Source organism: Solea solea, chromosome 7, assembly GCF_958295425.1.
Source record: "Solea solea chromosome 7, fSolSol10.1, whole genome shotgun sequence".
Classification (NCBI taxonomy): domain Eukaryota; kingdom Metazoa; phylum Chordata; class Actinopteri; order Pleuronectiformes; family Soleidae; genus Solea; species Solea solea.
The window spans coordinates 8779532-8799248 of record NC_081140.1 but is presented as its reverse complement, the minus strand read 5'-3'; the positions used below and the strand labels follow the sequence as shown (position 1 = coordinate 8799248).

At 38.8% G+C, this 19717-nt stretch overlaps 2 protein-coding genes and 1 long non-coding RNA gene across 10 annotated transcripts; all 3 read left to right on the top strand.

Moving 5' to 3' along the window:
- The first annotated feature begins 704 nt into the window (after positions 1-704).
- Positions 705-10586, top strand: LOC131463076 (nucleolar protein dao-5). Of its 8 annotated transcripts, none has more exons than XM_058634743.1 (31): positions 705-817; positions 1393-1532; positions 1899-1994; positions 2559-2663; positions 3764-3857; positions 4514-4563; positions 4658-4762; positions 4848-4928; positions 5042-5167; positions 5311-5406; positions 6250-6298; positions 6396-6457; positions 6540-6576; positions 6666-6781; positions 7007-7099; positions 7181-7291; positions 7393-7485; positions 7655-7747; positions 7847-7939; positions 8039-8128; positions 8228-8317; positions 8417-8500; positions 8600-8683; positions 8785-8868; positions 9004-9069; positions 9151-9198; positions 9382-9492; positions 9586-9669; positions 9749-9838; positions 9925-9969; positions 10052-10586. In XM_058634743.1, exons 1-31 carry the CDS (start codon positions 796-798, stop codon positions 10433-10435), a joined length of 2922 nt encoding a protein of 973 aa, XP_058490726.1. In that variant the 5' UTR covers positions 705-795; the 3' UTR covers positions 10436-10586. The 8 variants fall into 8 exon arrangements, with proteins under 8 accessions (XP_058490726.1, XP_058490725.1, XP_058490731.1 ...); XM_058634742.1 differs by having other exon boundaries at positions 4845-4928; XM_058634747.1 differs by having other exon boundaries at positions 706-817; positions 4658-4719; positions 4901-4928.
- A 1056-nt stretch (positions 10587-11642) lies between these two features.
- Positions 11643-13882, top strand: si:ch1073-340i21.1 (uncharacterized). The gene is made up of 4 exons (XM_058634203.1): positions 11643-11757; positions 12208-12317; positions 12536-12754; positions 13731-13882. The coding sequence occupies exons 1-4, from the start codon at positions 11736-11738 to the stop codon at positions 13734-13736; spliced, it is 357 nt and encodes a 118-aa protein (XP_058490186.1). The 5' UTR covers positions 11643-11735; the 3' UTR covers positions 13737-13882.
- A 1513-nt stretch (positions 13883-15395) lies between these two features.
- LOC131462197 (uncharacterized) lies at positions 15396-19328 on the top strand. Its single transcript, XR_009240855.1, has 3 exons — positions 15396-16618; positions 16733-16841; positions 17713-19328. It is a non-coding gene; the product is annotated as an uncharacterized LOC131462197 (long non-coding RNA).
- Positions 19329-19717: the final 389 nt, after the last annotated feature.

Genomic DNA, 19717 nt, shown 5'->3' with positions numbered 1-19717 from the left:
TTTGATTACGTCCTTCTCCTTATCACCACCACCACCAAAACTATTGTCAATGTTTGCTCTTTTAGAATGCAACATCCAGCAGAGATGTTTGTTTTCATGCTGGCGGCATTATGTTGCAACTTTGTATGACTCCCAATGATATATTGACAATTCCCAATGATATATATATATATGTATATATATATGAAAATCCTCCACGTTCACTTATGGGTTGGGCTGGAACTGGTTTGTGTTGCATTTTGTATCTGTGTTTTCCCTCAGATGTAATGTAAACAAGTCAATTCCCTGTTTTCACATTATATTTATCCAGTGTAGTACATGGTCTGTATGAGACTTTGTACTCATACAGACCATGTAGATCCCAGGCAGTGAAACTGGCATTACCTGTTGACACAGGTGAACCTGCCTTTCAAGCTGCACCTCCCAAGTCAGATAAAGTCAGAGTACATGCTGTTGCTTTCAAAATAAAACAGACTGTATAAACAGTCTAAAATCAAAGTGAGCAGAGTGTTAGTTTCTGTCTCTGACAGTACAACATTTCATGACAATAGCTAGACTTGCAGTGTTAACTTTATCCCAGGTGCAGTTTTTGTAATATTAAATAATTTCTTTCAAAGGGGGGTTTATTTTGAAATTTGAGAAGGGAAGTCTGGGATTTTAGCCTCCCTGACACTTTCCCTGTTTCCCCACCCATAATAAGTGTAGCTTCCAACACCCAGTGCATGACTTATAACTGCACAGGTGGGTCTGTCAGAGGAGACCTGGTTCCCTGGACAGAGAAGGATCTGGACCTGTATGGAGTCCAAGCTCACCGGAGGTTTGCTCTTTGTTTGACTATGATTTGTTACGCAGTCTACTAAGTTTATACTTTGATAAGTGTGTTTCAGGAAACTCTGACTTGTGTCTTTCTTTGATCAGCATCAAAGAAATCATTACCGGTAGATATGATCACGCGGTTGCTGTTGGACAGGGTCTGGTATGGTGTCTTTACACTAAACAAAGACATTTGATCTCCTTGTACTGTGAGGGGTGTGGCACTTCTCAAATGTTAGAAATAGCTGTGCATTTCAAGTGGATTTATGGCAAAGGCCATCAAACTGATACCAGCAGATCGGTACATAACCCATAGCATGCAACTGATTCAACACCTGATGTTTGATTTATACTCTGTTTAAGAAAGTGGGCCAATAAGGAAGTGCAGTTACATAATCCTTTTTCCTGTGTAGCATAGTATGCTACAACACCTGATCCACCATCATATTATAGAGACTGACAGCTCATTTTTAAGGAGTGGACAATTAACTCTCATACGAAACCCACATCAGAGTAAAGCGTGTGTGTGTGTGTGTGTGTCGGCACATCTCTAATCCTTTCACACACTGTGCCCTTCAGCTCCAGGTGGGGCAGACACTGATGGCTTCCTTAAGCCTGCATCGGTCCCTCCTGGTGGTCTGGAGCCACTTGTTGAGGTAGCAGAGCCTGCAGGTCTGGAGGATCAACCTGGAAAGCTCCCAGACACAGGAGATAGACAGGTGAACAGGAGTGATGTGTCTTTTATGAGATATAATTTTATGCGCATAGGACACATGACACACTTTTATGTGTTTATTATCCATTTGTTACAATTGGACAAGATACTAAATAAATTTGAGAATCCCGCTTCCTGCTTTGTAGTAGAGCCACGCCTGAACTGATAAAACATCTGAAACAGGTCATGCTCAATCTCTCCCTGTCTTTGCCGCATGGTCATTTGTCTGTGATCCTCCTCATGTCACTATGTTGTAACAATGCTACCACAAAGTACATTGGCTACAATGATAATTACCTGCACTGCAATTAAATTGTAATGATTATAAGGGTCACATCAATTCATTTGTGCTTTTTCTCTCTTTCACCAGGAGCTGTTCTCGTTTGACAGCTCTCCAGACAGCGAGGATGAGGGCATTGGCAAGAGAGACAAGAAAAAGAAGCTAAAGAAAAAGAAGAAGAAGAAAGTATGTGTCCATTGACCAAACTATATTCACTATTAAACTATTATTATCAGTTATTTTATTGAAAAAAACATGAAATCACTTCACAACAGTCTATGTGGATTATGTGGCTTCTTAAGGGCAACACAGGTGCAGAAATCATGTCTTTGCACATTCCTAACGCCTTACAGAGGAGGGGAATGCGGTTTGGGATGCACCTACTAACAGCAGAGGGCTACGAATGGAAATCATTTTTTCTAAATGCAAATCAACTGTCACTCCTGCTGCAGTCGTGATTAACTTGCACCATAGCTGGAATGGGGCGTTTCCTTGTGTCTGCATGTGTCCAAGTGTGTGTGAGTGAGTGAGTGAGTGAAAAATGATTGCTCGTGTAGATTTCTTTGTGTGTTGCCAAGTGTTTGAAGAGCTCCTCCCTTGTGCCTCCTGTACGCACCTCCAGTTTGTTTGCAGTGACTCATTCAATTTTCAATTACATTTTTAGCGCCAGTAAAGGTGTGGATACTATAAACTAACCTGTTCCAATGGGCCCCCACAAAGTTAAGCAATAACCTTCCTCTTTTACAACAGGATTCCAGCTCATCCTCCTCATCTTCATCATCATCGTCCTCCTGCTCCTCCTCCTCGTCTTCTTCCTCCTGTTCTTCCAGCAGCTCATCAGACAGTGACAGTGAGGTAATCTTGTACAGAGTGGTATTGCCTCCTCACAGCTGCTTTCTTGCTACAACATGTCACACACACACACAGTTACAGTCATCACATTCCTTTTTTACACCACAGAGCTTTTTTTACATGAGAATTCCCTCAGCCTGTGTTGTTTGTGTTGATCATTTTTGAGGCTCTCAGGATTCATTCAGTTGAAGCCAAAGCCTCCAGAAAAGGAAATGCAGATCTGATGTTTTGACAGTGCAGTTTTGTTTCTGTTAATCCCAAAGATATAAATCTCTGTCCGGCAGCACTGCTGAATTAAGTCAATGGTCACAAGCGCAAGTTCCTAACAGATTACAGGAGAGTGATTGTCCCTTCTAAATATAGCTCTGCCTAAGGTGAGGATATTGTCTGACAATATAAGCTTTTAGGGGAATATTTAAGATAGAACGGCTGTAAATCCTTCTGTAATTATAAATTATAAATAAACAATGTGATTTGGAATGAAAAGGGGGATAAGCCAACTGTTTCAGAATGTTCAGGACTTTGGTAACTCTGGTAACGTTCCTCTTTTATGTGACTGCAGTCACATGATGACTCGATGTCTGATCCCTTTTCTGTGGGTGTGGTTGGGAAATGCAGGCTCATAAACTCAAGGAAAAACAAGTCACTCTCACTCGTGTTTTTTTTTTATTTTAAGACAAATGACAGGAACAGAAGTCAAAGAAAACACAAGGTTGAGCTATTTCAAAAATGTGCCGTCACCACCCCATGATAGGAGTGGTCATTTAAGACTGGAATGAATCTCACCCTGAGTGCAAGGCGTGGCCTCAAAGGTCCTGGATCTGATAGCTGCCCATATCTGATGGAAATCATGACAATAAAATAAGGCATACATGTATAGCTGCTCAGTATTTACTCTGCATATTTGCATATCCAGGATGTAAAACTACTGTGAACGTGTTGTACTGTATGTAAAATCTGTGCACAGTAGACATAGTCATAACAGATGTGAAGGTTTCCAGTCTGATTGTAGTGAAAAACTATAATTAATATAGATTTTGATGATTTTATCCCTATTTAATGCTCATACATGCAGTCATAAAAGTATCACTGTGTCTTTGCAGGATGACAAAAAGAAGAAAAAGGACAAGAAGAAAAAGGAGAAAAAGGATGAGGAAAAAGAGTTCATCTGGGACGAAGTCATCATATCTCAGACTGGTAAATGAAACAGCCTTTCTTATTTGCAGTGTATACAGTATGTGCTTAATGTATAGACATAGATGTTTGTACATGTCATATAGTCTCACCCAACAGACGCTAATTATTGCTAATGTTATTTGCATCAAGTGGTGAATTAGATCTCATTGACTGCTGTTTTAGGATAACGATAAATGAATGGTCTAATGTGAAGGAGTTAGTAACATCTAATGATGAGACTGCAGATTCCAGCAAACAGAGGACTTCTGTTCCTCTTCATTTGCATAGTAAGCTTCCACAAAATTCAAAACGCACTCTGGCTGGTTTGTTTTTCCGAGCTACTGCAGAAACGTGGCAGCGCAGGTAAACCAGGCCGTTGCCTAAAGCACGTATAGAAGTGTTGTTTTAAGGCTGTGACTAAAACTCATCAGTTTTTATTCCAAAATGACTATGCGCCTTTAGTTTAACATACTTTGGATGAGGTTGTTATAATCACTGTATGACATGCACATTACCATGTTATCGTCCATGTGGTTGACAAACGTCTAGTAGTTTTACTGTTTTCACTCACAAACGTAAGATACAGTTCATGCGATACATTCATACACAACTGTGTGTCCATTCTTCATGTCTGGCAGTGATGCTGTGTGATTATTGATAATATTCAATGTTTTCAGGTCCCAATGGTGAAATCGTGCAGGTGTGCAGAGAGAACGTGAAGAACCTGGTGAGGGAGAAAATGAACAACCTTCTGTTTTTTTGACGACCCTTTGCTGTTAAACAGCTCATTATATATTTGTGGTCGCGTGTTTGTTTTTCAGGATGTGGACTCTTCAGATGAGGAGGCTGACAAGAAGAAGGAGAAAAAGAAGAAGAAGAAGAAGGACAAGAAGAAGAAGAAGAAGAAGAAGAAGAAGAAGAAGAAGGTAAATAAAAAGAGTTTGTTTTTTTCATCACCTCAGTTGACAGTTAACCTTTCATCACATCATGTTTCTCCTACACTTCCAGGAGTCATCCTCTTCTTCATCTGACTGTTCGTCATCTGACAGTGAGGATGATAAGAAAAAGAAGAAGAAGAAAAAGAAGAAGAAGGTGACATTAAATAAGTGGTTCAGTACGATACTGTTACACCAATAATGTCAGTCCAGCAAATAAAAACAGATCATGAATATTAATAAAGGATCATTCTTTTTCTGCCTTTACAGGACTCCAGCTCCTCTTCCTCAGATAGCTGCTGCTCCTCTTCATCCTCCTCCTCATCTGACAGTGAGGACGACAAGAAGAAAAAGAAAAAGGACAAAAAGAAGAAGAAAAAGAAGGACAAGAAAAAGGTAACTCAAAGTGAGGGTCACATGTTGGAGTGGTGGCTAGCTGTGTTGCTTCACAGCAAGAAGGTCACTGGTTCAAAACTGGTTATTTTGTCATCTGTGCCAGTCACATGAACTAATGTGCTTTTTTCTCTTTGTTTACACAGGATTCCAGCTCTTCATCCTCGTCCTCATCATCTGACAGTGATAAAGATAAGAAAAAGAAGAAGAAGGACAAGAAGAATAAAAAAGACAAGAAAAAGGTAGAGAGTTGTGTGTATGATGCAGTAGGTTTCCAGGTCGTGTTAAAGTTTCCCTGTTTACTGAGCAGAGGTGGTTAAGTTGTCTGAAGTCATGTTATCTGGGAACAGTCTCTGGGTTAACCTCTTCTTTTCTCAGCTGTAGAAAGTGTTGGATCACTTTATAGCAAAGAGCAAACCTGATTTCCAGCAACACACACACACACACACACCCTGAGAAAGTGAGAAGTGCCTTCTGTGCCTGTCAGGGCCTGCAATAGAAGGGCATGTTAAGATAAATTAAAACACTGTCTCAGCACCTCACCTTATATCTATTCAAACAGGAACAACAAATGTACCCGTTCACATCTGATGATAGTGACTAGACCTGCAACTAACAATTATTTTCATAATCGATTAATCTGATGATTATTTTCTCGATTAATCGTTTGGTCTATAAAATATCAGAAAACCTTAAAAAATGTTGATCGGTGTTCGTCAAACATGGAAATGATGATGTTCTCAAATATCTTGTTTTGTCCACAAACCAAAATGATTAACTTTTAATGATTTCTTTGTTAAATACTTACATTTAAGAAGCTTTAACAATCGGAAATCTCATTTTAATCATGAAAAAAGCTTCACACCGATTCAGCGCTTATCAAAATAGTTGTCCATTAATTTAGTAATCGATTAATAATCGATTCATCGATGAATTGTTTCAGCTCTAGCAGTGACCCTGGTGTGTTCTTGTGTTTGAATGCACTTTATCCATCTGTGGGTGTGTGTGTGGATGTGTGCTGAAAAAACAAGGTAAAGAATATTTGATATAACGCTGTACTTGATGGAATCTATGTGTATCCACAGGATGAAGATGAGACAGAGGTCAGCTGTGTCGTTGTTCTTTCAGCAGCTGGTGAGTGTGACCATTTTTGTTCCAACACGTGGAAAACAGTTATCACAATTTGTGGTGCTGATGCAGAGATGTTGCACTTTTTTATTCCTTTGTGCAGATAACGAGACCGCAGGCCCAAGCACTGATGGAGCTAAAAAGACAGATGGAGATGCTGCAAAGGTAAAGTATTGGCACAAACTGTGCTCATGATGCATATGCACAGTCGCTCAGAGGAATCACTGCCTTCCTTTCGTCATGACAGGTCAAAGACAAGGACAAGCTGGCCGCTGCTTCAGCTGGTACGTGTGCTTCTCTTACTCGTAAACACAACTCCAAACAGTGAGTCGAAAGATAGTCGGTGTTTGTGACGATGTCCCATTTTCAACAGGGGGCGTAGAAGCACTCTCTGGTGCGATTGAGGATGGCAACCTGAGTGATGATGAGGGAGAGGCGGACAAGGAGAAGGACAAGAAGAAGAAGAAGAAGAAGAAGAAGAAGAAGAAGGTGATTGTGTTTTGTATACGCTGCAGAACAAATGACGCTTTGAAAGTCAATGAAACAGGAAATGAAAAATGTTACTTTCTGTAATATAATGCACTATTACAGTTATAATTGTTATATACATTATCAACGCCATGTACTGGTGCCATATTTACAGCATAACACATAACATAACATAGCAGGATAATACAAATACACAGTGATTTCAAGAATGTTTTCTTTTTACAGGAATCTGGCTCATCTGCAGACAGTGATGACGATGATGATGATGATGGAAAAGATAAGAAGAAGAAGAAAGAGAAAAAGAAGAAGAAGAAGAAGGTTAATTCTTGTTTTAAATAAACATTGCTGTACTGTGTTTATCACATTCTGACATCCTTCTTTTTAAAATTGGATCTGAAGGACTCGTCCAGCTCCTCCTCATCAGATAGCTCCTCTTCAGACAGCGAAGATGACAAAAAGAAAAAGAAGAAGAAAAAGAAGAAGAAGAAGCAGAAGAAGAAGAAGGATAAGGTTTTTGTCCTCGCAACACTATTGTGATACATGTCCTTGTGCTGTTTAGTTGTGTATTGTACTGATTTTAAAAAATTATCTGTGCTTCTGTGCATTTACAGGATTCCAGCTCCTCTTCTTCATCAGACAGTGAAGATGAGAAGAAGAAGAAGAAGAAGAAGAAAAAGAAAAAGACAAAGAAAAAGAAGGATAAGGTTTGTGTCTTTGCAACACTTTTGTGAGGTACATTGTATTACTGTTTTGTTTTGTTTTGTTTTGTTTTGTTTTGTTTTGTTTTGTTTTGTTTTGTTTTGTTTTGTTTTGTTTTGTTTTGTTTTGTTTTGTTTTGTATTGAAAGTAATTCTCTGTGCTTTCATTTTACAGGATTCCAGCTGCTCTTCTTCATCAGATAGTGAGGATGAGAAGAAGAAGAAGAAGAAGAAGAAAAAGAAAAAGACAAAGAAAAAGAAGGATAAGGTTTGTGTCTTTGCAACACTTTTGTGAGGTACATTGTATTACTGTTTTGTTTTGTTTTGTTTTGTATTGAAAGTAATTATCTGTGCTTTCATTTTACAGGATTCCAGCTGCTCTTCTTCATCAGATAGTGAGGATGAGAAGAAGAAGAAGAAGAAGAAGAAAAAGAAAAAGACAAAGAAAAAGAAGGATAAGGTTCGTGTCTTTGCAACACTTTTGTGAGGTACATTGTATTACTGTTTTGTTTTGTTTTGTTTTGTATTGAAAGTAATTATCTGTGCTTTCATTTTACAGGATTCCAGCTGCTCTTCTTCATCAGATAGTGAGGATGAGAAGAAGAAGAAGAAGAAGAAGAAGAAAAAGACAAAGAAAAAGAAGGATAAGGTTTGTGTCTTTGCAACACTTTTGTGAGGTACATTGTATTACTGTTTTGTTTTGTTTTGTTTTGTATTGAAAGTAATTATCTGTGCTTTCATTTTACAGGATTCCAGCTGCTCTTCTTCATCAGATAGTGAGGATGAGAAGAAGAAGAAGAAGAAGAAGAAGAAAAAGACAAAGAAAAAGAAGGATAAGGTTTGTGTCTTTGCAACACTTTTGTGAGGTACATTGTATTACTGTTTTGTTTTGTTTTGTTTTGTATTGAAAGTAATTCTCTGTGCTTGCATTTTACAGGATTCCAGCTGCTCTTCTTCATCAGATAGTGAGGATGAGAAGAAGAAGAAGAAAAAGAAAAAGACAAAGAAAAAGAAGGATAAGGTTTGTGTCTTTGCAACACTTTTGTGAGGTACATTGTATTACTGTTTTGTTTTGTTTAGTTTTGTATTGAAAGTAATTCTCTGTGCTTTCATTTTACAGGATTCCAGCTGCTCTTCTTCATCAGATAGTGAGGATGACAAGAAGAAGAAGAAGAAGAAGAAGACAAAGAAAAAGAAGGATACGGTTTGTGTCTTTGCAACACTTTTGCAAATTCTTTTTTTTTCTCCTCGTTCGTTTGGTATTGTATTGGTTTTGAAATTATTAACTGTGTCTTTATTTCACAGGATTCCGGCTCATCCTCCTCCTCTTCTCCCTCTGATAGTGAAGATGACAAGAAAAAGAAAAAGAAAAAGAAGAAGAAGAAGAAGGTAAATATTTGAATTTTACTGTTACATGTTACTATTACTTGCTTGCTGGATGAATGTGAGGCTTGTAAATTAAGTGCAGTTTGCACCAGTTACATTACTTGATATAAAAGAATAAAGAAACACTTGTTTGTGTAGGAGTCCAGCTGTGACGACAGCTCCTCTTCTTCATCCTCCTCTTCCTCTGACAGTGATGACGACAAGGTGAGACGACGTACATGTAAATATGGTACCAGTAAAGAGATAAGCAGCCGCACAGTTCCTTATGTCTTTGCTTGACTTTAGAAAAAGAAGAAAAAGAAAGATAAGAAGAAGAAGAAGAAGAAAAAGAAGGTGAGAACGTCTCAGAATGTGTTTTCCATTCCGGGTTTTCACTTGCACACATGTGACCATATTTTGCACAGGCACATAATGACTGTTTAAGGTATTAAAGTAAGATGATACCTCACTACTGTGTCCGTACTACTTTGTTAATGAAATCTGGCATTTAGTGTGATAATTTCACTCCCTTTCCAGGATTCTTCTTCTTCTTCTGACTCCTCCAGTGATTCTTCCAGCGATGACGATAAGAAGAAAAAGAAGAAGAAAAAAGACAAGAAGAAGAAGAAAAAGAAAGACAAGAAAAAGGTAAAGCAATGAGATGTTATTAAGTGCTATTTATTATACAAGTTATTTTCTGAAAAAGTACAGTTAAAAGCAAATACCACATTTCCATCCAAGGACTCAGATTCTTCAAGCAGTGAAGATGACAAGAAGAAGAAAAAGAAGGACAAGAAGAAGAAAAAGAAGAAAGACAAAAAGAAGGTAATTAACTGTATCATTAAGTGAATAAAAAGGCACTTTTTTATATTAAAGATGATTAACACATTTTACTTCTGAACAGGACTCCAGTCCATCAGGTTCATCTGATAGTTGCTGTGACAGTGACAAGGAAAACAAAGAGGAGAAGAAAGACAAGAAGAAGAAGAAGAAGGTACATGACTCGTAGTCTAATGTGTATTTATTGTCCGTGAGTGTTGCATGACGTATTCACTGTTCTCTGTTTGTCTCACCTGCCAGGGTTCTGCTTCAGAGAGTGAAAGTGAGAAGAAGAAACAGGAGATTGTACGTTTGCTTGTATATCAATCATGTAAAAAAAAAAAAAACAGAAAACTTTTGATTTCTAATCACATAATTCTTTTTTCAGGAATGTTTTGTTGGTAAGCCAAGTCAGGAGCCAAAAACAGAAGCTTCAAGTTCTTGTGGTGGAGAAGTCTCTGCTTCTGGTGGAGAAGTCTCTGCTTCCGGTGGCAGCAGCCCCAAGCCTGGTGGTGCTTCTGTTGTCTCCTATGTGTCTCTCCCCTCCAAACCTGTCCTGAAGCTGGATCCTTCTACTTCTTCTGCCATCTCCAAGCCCACAGTCTCTAGCATCCCAATGGGTATTGGAGATAGGGCCCCAATTCGCAGACCGCCTAGCCCCATGGAGTCATTGATGAGCTCCTCACCGAGGAGATATGGCGATGGAACGACCCGTACCACCACCCACCTAACCTCCAGTGATTTGCTGAGAGGCCCTAAGCCTTACCAATAATGACACGTCATTACTGGATCAAAAATATCCTGTTACTTGTTTGTTTGTTTTTTATTGGAGGAAGTTAAATGTGATGATGAGCTTCTCTCATTCCCCTGATTCAATGCAAGAAAATTACAATCACTCATGAAAAATAAAAGAAATTATTTGATCGGCGCATTTTTTTGATAGAGAGGTTACTGCGTAATGCATTGTGACATGGGTGAAACATGTCAAAGTTGAGGAATGATTTTATGTTTTTCAATTGTAGATGCTCATAATGTATATTTTAAAAGTAAATCAAATATTTTAAATAGTCTTTTTTAACTGTGGTGAATATTAACCAATTTAACCAGATACTGTTTACTTCACCAAATGTATCTGATTGACTGTTTATATTAGTTCTTCGTGCATGTCATACACATAGTACATCATTTCCATCTGGATTAATGGACGCCAACTAAATAGCAATTCTCCAATTGTTCTGTGCTTTTTAAAAAAAATTGTCATGAAGTGTAAAATAAATAAAAAAAAATAATTTTTTTAAAGGAACAAAATGTGTCTTTATAAATTAAACTAACAAAAGTTAAAAAGGTCAAACCCAAACCAATGTGTGTCCACAGAGGAGATGATAATCAGACACAGGTGAATCACATAAGGGCGGGGCAGAAAATCAACGGAAAAGCCAGGACCGGAAGTCAAACTTAACAAGGTACACACACTAGGAAGAAATACAAAATAAAACCAGAAAACAGGAACAGAACAAAAAACAATGTGAAGAACAGAACAACAAAAAGTCCTAACAGAATAAATGACCAACTAAAAGTGCACTGAGAAGCCAGTTGTTGTGACAATAATCCACTTTGATCGTGACATTGCAGACATATATTCATGCATTCAGTCTGTGGTAATATACTGAGGCACTGAATGACTATGTTTATGCTTTAATGCGGGAAAAATAGTTCATGATATAGTTCAAATAACTTTGAAATGAAGGACTTCTTTCATCACTGACCACCAATATAGTTTTGATATTTTCCTCTCCCATTAAATAACAACATTTCTTTTTAAATATTAATTATCCGTCTTTGAATGACAATTCATTCTTGATATTCACCTTTTTGACACTTTCTTGTGTATATATCTGACTGCACTTGAACGCAACTTGAGCCGACACCAGGGGAGGTGATCAGAGAGGGCGTGGTTAGACCAAGTCATGTGGTTCAGGTGCGGTCTGTAAATGTTTCCTGTGTGTGTGCGCGTGAGAAAAACAGTCAGTGTGCGGTCAGCTGTTTGGAAAAGCTAACCAAAGGGAGACACGATGGATTTTAACCTGGCTGCAGGTAGGTTCACGCTCAACTCCGTGACACTTCGACATGATTTGCGTTCATTCTCGCTGTGGTTTCACTGAAAAGCACTTTTTTTGTTTACATTTTGCACATGAAGGTTTAAAGAAAATGTCCAAACAACCTCATGGTAGAAGCGACCAATATGGGTTATTTTGTGTTGTTCTCCAGTCTGCATTCTGCGTCTGCATTACACTTGTATCTTTTAAATAAAAACAATATATAATACATAAAATAGGTTATCAAAGAAAATGTGTTGTTGTGAACTTTCAAACATGCGTCATAATAATTAATCAATGACGATTATTAAAAATGGCAATAACCTCTCCTGATTAAAAAGATGGAACCGAGTGTAAATGTATACCTTTTTCTTTTACAGTTTCACTTCCACCACAAATGACATTTTTATTCTATCTTGAAGTCTGCTCATGTTTGTCTCTTCTGCAGCCGTGGATGAAGAAGCGATAAAGAGTGAGGATGCTCAGAAAGATGAGATCAGTTGGCCCTGGAGCAAGAAAGACGGCAAGGATAAGGACAAGGGCAAAGATAAGGATAAGGTACGAGCTTTCTTACAAAGATGCTCATGTTTTGTGAATCAATAGTGTTCGATTGACTCTGACTGTGAGGTCCAGTGCCCTTTAAGTCTGTTTCATGACAAATTTAAAAACTCTCATCATCTCTGGATGTTAAACATTTAGGTCTCACTCTATAAACTTAACCCATTGATCATGTATTTAAAATCAACTTTTTCTTTTCCCTTTTTATTCTTTTTTAGAAAGACCATAAGGACAAGTGTGGCGATAAGGACAAGTCTGACAAGAGCAAGTGTGACAGTAAGGACAAGTCACACAAGAAGCACAAGGAGGGCAAGAAGGACAAGAAGGACAAGAAGCACAAGGAGGGCAAAGAGCATAAGGAGGGCAAAGAGCATAAGGAGGGCAGTGGATCAGAGCACTCATCTTCCTCTTCATCTACCTCTTCCAGTAGTGAGGACGTGAGTTAAATTCTACGTAACTTTCTCAACAACATGGTTATAGTGTGGTTTTATTGGATTTTAGTGGGAATAATAGCAACATCTGCGTGGAAGTGTCACCATGGCAAACTTTTCTATGTTGTAGTTCAATAAAATGCCGACCAGCAGGTAACACAGCTGTCACGCCTCGTTAGTCGTGGAACATCCAGCAGCAGGTCTGACCAGCAGAGCCAGTTTAACTTGGCACACCCTCCACACACCCTCCTGCATCTTTTTATTTATAGCACATAATGTTGTCAAGCCAGGAGCTGCACATCCTACGTTAGTATGTTAACTATAATCTCAACAACGCCCAGTGTGTGAAGTGGGGAAACTATCAGTGCCAGTGCTCCCTTATCCATATGAGACGAAGTATTATGCCGTGCTCCATGGCACAAATCTGCCAAGAAGTCCGTGACCATAACTAAACATAAGTGAAAACACTACCATTTCTTGTTTAATAATAAAACACTACACTCTTGTGAGAACGGGTGAATGTCACGCAGTGCAAGCTATTATTTTTGGGCCATAATAATGAATTGTGAGTTAAAGGTACAGTACCGACCCACTTCAAACATTGACAAAGCCTTCGATCACGTGGTTGCAGCTGAGAAATCAGAAAAACACGTAGGTCACATGTGCATGAGTAATTGGTTTTATTGTACGTGCAAATGACAGAGGCAAAGAAGGGAGAGTCTGTTTCCGTGCGGGAGAATACAGAAACTGGTTGTATAGGAGAATCGGAACAGAACTTGCTGTTTAATAATCACTCGCATGGAAATGAACATGCCGTTCCCAGACCTGTCATGGCCTGACGAGACTTTATCACATTCCTCACTGAAAAAAACACTGTGCAGAAACATTAAAGATGAAGAGCTGTTGGTTGTTGTTAACATGCCCTTTAATAAAACGTGTTCCCCTTTCTCCCGTAACGGCATTGTCCTTTTTGTCATTTCAGGAATGATGTTTCCTGGGGGACAGGACTGCTCTGTTAGTCTCATATTGTCGTGTTTGTGTGTGTTTGTTTCCTTGTCACAGAAACATAATAATGTGTGTTGTGTTCACGAGCATACTCATGCCTACAAAGTAAATTTTCTGACCACAAACAAACCGACTTCAGTGTTTTCATTTTTGTTACTTATCAAATTCTCCTGTCATGCAAAATATCTTTTCTCCACCACTAGATGGCAGCATTTATATTCTTAAACGCATCCAAGCATAATTGTTATACTGAAAAGTCTTGAGTGGTTTTCAGACTTTTTGTAACAACTAATACTATTTGGAATAGGTAAACCAGCCATTTAAATAATCCCTTTGTGTGATGCATGTCTACTGAAAAGCTCTGAACCCAGTCTCTTATTTTTTTTTTTGGTTAGTTAGTGATCAAGTATACAATACATTTATTGGCTATTAAAAAAGAGAAATTTGGTTTATGCAGACAATAAAAAAAAAATCCTGATTCAGCTCAAGAATAAAAAACAATTTCTGTTTCATCTTTCAGTCACTTGAATGTAAAGTAAAAGTACTCGTTACCCAGTTGTCATTTACTGGATCATTATTATTATTATTATTATTATTATTATTATTATTATTGTTGTTGTTGTTGTGTTCGCAGTATACAGTAAACTAGTACCTTTTGGAAAGTGTGCTTAAGTACAGTCCTGGAATAAATATGTTTGGTTAAACTCCACCACTGAGGCTGACACACTCAAACGTGGTTGACCCGATCAACGGAAGATATCGATGAGTGAAAGTATAGAACCTTCTCAACCCTGACTCAACACTCTAAAACAAATGGTCGTCATTTACCTGACATCAATATTCAAGGTGGTGTTCGCTGCAGCCCAGGCTGTCAGCAGAGGAGAATTACAACATTTAGCATTGGGGATCTCCTTCAGATCTTTTAAATCTTTTATGTGGGTGCAGAAAACGAGAAAAAGGGAATCAATAATAAATCAAGCATGCATCCTTTAGCAGCTGCTGAGAAAACTCAATTTAACCCATCCGTCAAGTGCAGACCCTTCTTTTATTTAGAGAATATTGGGGGATGAAATGTGTGGTTGAGTTACATTTGCTTATGATGTGAAATGAAATATGCACAAGGTTTAATTTATTTCCAGAACAACATCTGCAGCATTATCCATCTTTGCTGCCGTAGATTATTGTGACTTTATGAACTGCTGCTGCTGAAGAAGAACTCAGTTTATCAGTACATATTAAAGAACAGGTGAGGGCATGTACTCTAATGAGAGATGAAGAAATCTCTGCCTGTTTATCTTTATCCATGATTTTCACAATCTCTCATTGAGTCGATTTGAAACCCGCTCAATGTGTTGTTCAGAACGTGAGAAATCCCCGTCCCATTCAATTCAGCCCTGTTTATGATGTACAACCTATAGTTGCAATAATGATGAATAATAATTTCTTAAACTATAAATGTAAAGTAGTCAAACTAGTGTTGCCTTTGTGTCATTTGATTTTCCAGTTTCTATATATTTACTATATGTATATAAATATGATTTGGGCATATTTACAGTATTGAAATCAAGATATATTGAAATAATTCTGATTTAATTTGCACGTCGCTGCTCTTCGCAAGATACATTTATGAAATGTTATTCCAACTCCAAACGTTAGGAGGCAGTAATGGGCATAATTTAGCTTGGGCTGCCGCGCGCCAAGAGGAAGTGTTGTTGTGAGTGAGAAATGGAGACCATAATGAAGATGGAAAAGGAAAACTCAGTTGAGTCGCTTAAAACAGTACCGTTTAAGAGGAGACCTCGGTCGGAAAAGCTGCGAGTGAAAGCACTCGAACCTGACCAGCCGGACATTGTTTTAAGACAACAGTCGCAATACGGGAACATACTTTACACTCGCTATTTGTCACGCTGCTGGTATGCTAAGAAGTCTTGGCTAACCGGATGTCCTGAAGCTGGTGCTTTATTTTGCTTCCCCTGCCTCCTGTTTCAAACGCCGAGAACTGAAAAACCATGGATTGACTCTGGTGTCACTGATTTGAAGCATTTTGCCGAAAAAGCGAAACGGCATGAAAAAGCTACATTGAAAACGCAGTACGACTCGGGATGTTTGGGAGAGCAAGTATCAGCTCAGCTTGATGAAGAATACACCAAGCTGTGTATTCTCAGAGATACACAGCGTGTTGTTGAAGAAAGTGAATATTCAGAAAACCCAGGCCTTTTTTAGAAGACTTCTGCGTTTTGAGATTGAAGGGACATCGAAGTCATTACTAAATGAACTGCTCGACTGTATGCTCTTAGTTTTGAGAGAGCACATAATTGAAGAAAGCAGGAATGCTGACTTTATCTCCATCCAGGTTGATGAAACGATGGGCACTGCCACTGAGGGTCTATTGATGTTTGTGGTCCGCTTTATTGACAAAACCCATGATGTACAGGAGACGTTTTTTGAGTTCATACTTCTCCAGAGTGCCACATGTGATTCAATCTGGACAAATTACACACAATCCTCCCTGATGACCAGAAAAGCAAGCTCGTTTCACAGACATATACGATGGTGGAGTTGTCATGAGAGGAGCCACAGGTGGTGTGCAGAAGACGGTGAAGGATGTGTGTGAGTATGCACACTAAGTCCACTGTTATGCTGCTCATCAAGTTGATGTCTTAATCTCATCTCACTGAAATCACACAGTTCTTCTTTGACATAGCTGGATTCTCTAGCTTTTTTAGGACAATAATTTCAACTTCTTCCTGGAACTGATCCATCGCATAATTCCCCACGTGGACTAATTTTACAGTCAGCTCCAGAAGCAGTCCATCGACTCAGCCTAGTCAACAAAGTCATGCAGCAGTTCACGGATGACGTCAGGTAAATGAATATGTATGTTGTGCATACACTTATTGGCAATGTTAACAGTACATCATTTAAACTTATTAAGTTATTAAGTCTTTTAAGTATTAAGTTTCTCTTCTGTCTATTCAGAGATTCCCTTTCTTCTCTCTGTGAAGAATATGATGGCAGCGCACAACAGCTGAAGGCCAAGAAATGTCGCACACTGGGGCCAGGTGAACTTCAGAGGGTAGCTACAGAGGTGAGAGTGAAGCTGAATGAGCATTAATGTAAACGTATAAGTAACATGTTTACATTGATATTCATTTGTTGTCTACCGCTTTGTCCTTCACGTGAGTGTAGCGGGGGGCTGGAGCCAGTCCCAGTTGATATATGGAGCTTTTCCATGACAGTTCCAGCACCACAACTGTTTTTTGTTTTTTTCCATTTTGGATAGTACCTGGTACCTGGTACGTTTTTAGTTCCTGCTCTGGCGAGGTTCCAAGAGAGCTGTGCTGATACTAAAATAGTACGAGGTACTGCTGGCCACTGATTGGCAGAGTGTCAGCACTGGAAGATTCATGAGTGTGACGTCCGACACAGGAATCAAACCGAACAATGCTGAATTGTAGATCAGTATCAGGAATGAAGGAAATTAGGTTTTTATGACTGAGAAGCTTTGCATTTTTCCTATTTAAACAAAAAAAAGGAAGTAAGCAAACAGTGACACGTCTTACTTTCCCTTTTCTGCTCAAGTAAACCGGTTGGTTGTCATTTGATGTGGCGGAGGCTAGTGAAGAGGAAAAAAAGAGAACTCCTATGCCAGCCCATGCTATGGATAAGCACATTTTAACAAGCAAACTTACCAATCATCTGCTTATTTCTTCAAAAGTTTAGATATACTGTAAGTAAGTGGACTTGCTTTAGTTTAGTTAAAAATGTTTACTCTCTCATCTAAGAGACTTCTGCATTTGTGACTGAGTTTTTGTTCTCATATTTATTCTATAGTTTTGAATGACAGCACATAGTTCAGTGTTAGGTGATAAAGTTTGATACCCAGCAGGGATGAGTGCAGACACCTCATACACAGTATGTGAAACTGATTTCCATCTCTTTGTTGTATTCATTTTTAGGTTTGTGACAGTATCTTGGGCCATACAAAGGAAAGGTTTGCCTTCCCTAAGCATCTGATCTGTGCTACACTGCTGCACAGAAACAAATTCAAGGAGTAGACCAACCAGTTCCCTGAAGCAGCGTTGGACACCACCATTGTGACGTACCCACTGCTGAACAAGCGCAAGCTGAAAACTGAACTCTGTGATGTACAACTATAACGAGTTCAGGGACTGCTCCGATTTTTTTGGCTCTGTTACAGTTCTTTGCAGCAAACACTCTCCAAGACACCTTTTTAGAGACTGTAACTCTTGTAAAGATCCTCATCACAACTCCTATGACGACGCCTGAGTCGGAGAGAAGCTCCTCAAAGTGAGCAAGAATCAAGAACTTCCTCAGCAGCACAAAGGCACAGGATCGTCTTAATGCACTGGTCATGCTCTCTATGGAAAAGAACCTCGTCAAAGAAATTCCCGATTTTAACCATCGAGTCGTTGAGAGATTTGCAAGTCTGGAGGTGAGAAAGGAGAAATTTACGTACAAAATTTAATCTGTGTTCTGTGGTCAAACAATGACTCTTTTTGCTTTATATATTTCCTTGATTTTCCAAATGGCACACTAGGAAGTGTTATGTTTCAGTTTTCAGATTTTGACAAATCTATTTCTATAAACTTACAAACTAAAATGTAATACATTTGCTTCTTAAACGGGAGTATTTTTCTTCTTTCATTGTCATACTGCTTATTATCTTAAAGAGTGTGTAGGTTTTGGACTGACAGTTTCACAAGCTGGGCTTGAGCAGATTCTTAGGTATGGTCATTTTAATGTGGAAGTTATTCTTTTTTGTTGAAAAGCATTATCAGGCAAGTATCGCTCCAAGCAAAGGATTTAAGTAAAGCCGTGTTTCCATCAGGGTACAGTACAGTTCAGTTTGGTACAGTATGGTACGGACATCTGTTGAAAAAAACGCTGCACAAGGGGGTTACATTTTTCTGTTGCCCAATCAGTCGTGGGTAGAGCACGTCTAGCGGCCTGTACCATACCATTTTACTCTGGTACTGAAATATGGAATGGTATGGGGCTGGTTATTTTTGATTTACTATTCCTAATGCAAACGCAAAAAAAAGTACAAGTACACTGGTGGTATGCCTCCTACTGGAGGTAAATGGTTAAAAACTAACTTTAGCCCACCACTTGATTTGATGCATGTCACATGGTGGGCTGGTGGATAGCACTGTTGCATCACAGCAAGAAGACTCTGGTCCATGACCCAGTCCAACCAGCGGCCTTCCTGTGTGGAGTTTACATGTTCTCGCCATGTGTGCGTGGGTTTCTCCAGTTTCCTCCTGCAGTTCAGAAACATGTGGAGGTTAATGAGACACTCTAAATTGACTGTAGGCGTGAATGGTTAGGGTTAGGGAATGGTTGTTTGTGACCTTCAAGTGGAGGAGTCGAGGGTTGAATGTGAAAAATTAAGGTTCAGGGTTTCTGACATGAAGAGATGTATAAAAAAGACTGTTGATTCAGATACCCATAACTGGGGGACCTAAAGCACCACAGGGGCTTTTTATATGTAATATGCAAATCTCTCTACATTTATTTAATTTTTGTGAATAAAAAAACATTGAAGAATCTCCAGCTGTATTGTTGTTTTTTTTATGTAAGGGTGGAATGTTGTGAACAAATAGAAAAGCTGATGGAGAAGCATCAGGGTGGAGAGAATCAATATTTAATATATAAATCAATTTAACATTGTAAACTCCTGTTGTGGAGCTCCACAGCTGCGAAGCTGAGTAAAGGATGGGGCCAGGGATCGAAGTCATCTCATCTTATTTCTTTTCCTTGATTATTTTATTTCCCTTGTTTAATTCAATTCAATTACATGAAGGAAAGATAAAGGAAATCAATTTTTTGGTTGATTTTGTGTTTTTGTGACTATGAATGCCAGTAAAGAGTCATTTCGCTCTGCTGAGGTGAGCTAAGTGTGACCAGAGGCTTCAGGCCTGAACTGCAGTGTTTAAATGA

Bases quoted from the DNA above. Each gene is read 5' to 3' on its own strand.
- si:ch1073-340i21.1 (XM_058634203.1), top strand. From the start codon at position 11,736: ATGGATTTTAACCTGGCTGCAG. The intron at 11,758-12,207 runs GTAGGTTCACGC...TCTCTTCTGCAG, and splicing joins GGATTTTAACCTGGCTGCAG to CCGTGGATGAAGAAGCGATA. The intron at 12,318-12,535 runs GTACGAGCTTTC...ATTCTTTTTTAG, and splicing joins AGGGCAAAGATAAGGATAAG to AAAGACCATAAGGACAAGTG.
- LOC131463076 (XM_058634742.1), top strand. From the start codon at position 796: ATGGAGTCCAAGCTCACCGGAG. The intron at 3,858-4,513 runs GTAAATGAAACA...CAATGTTTTCAG, and splicing joins AGTCATCATATCTCAGACTG to GTCCCAATGGTGAAATCGTG. The intron at 9,199-9,381 runs GTGAGAACGTCT...CTCCCTTTCCAG, and splicing joins AGAAGAAGAAGAAAAAGAAG to GATTCTTCTTCTTCTTCTGA.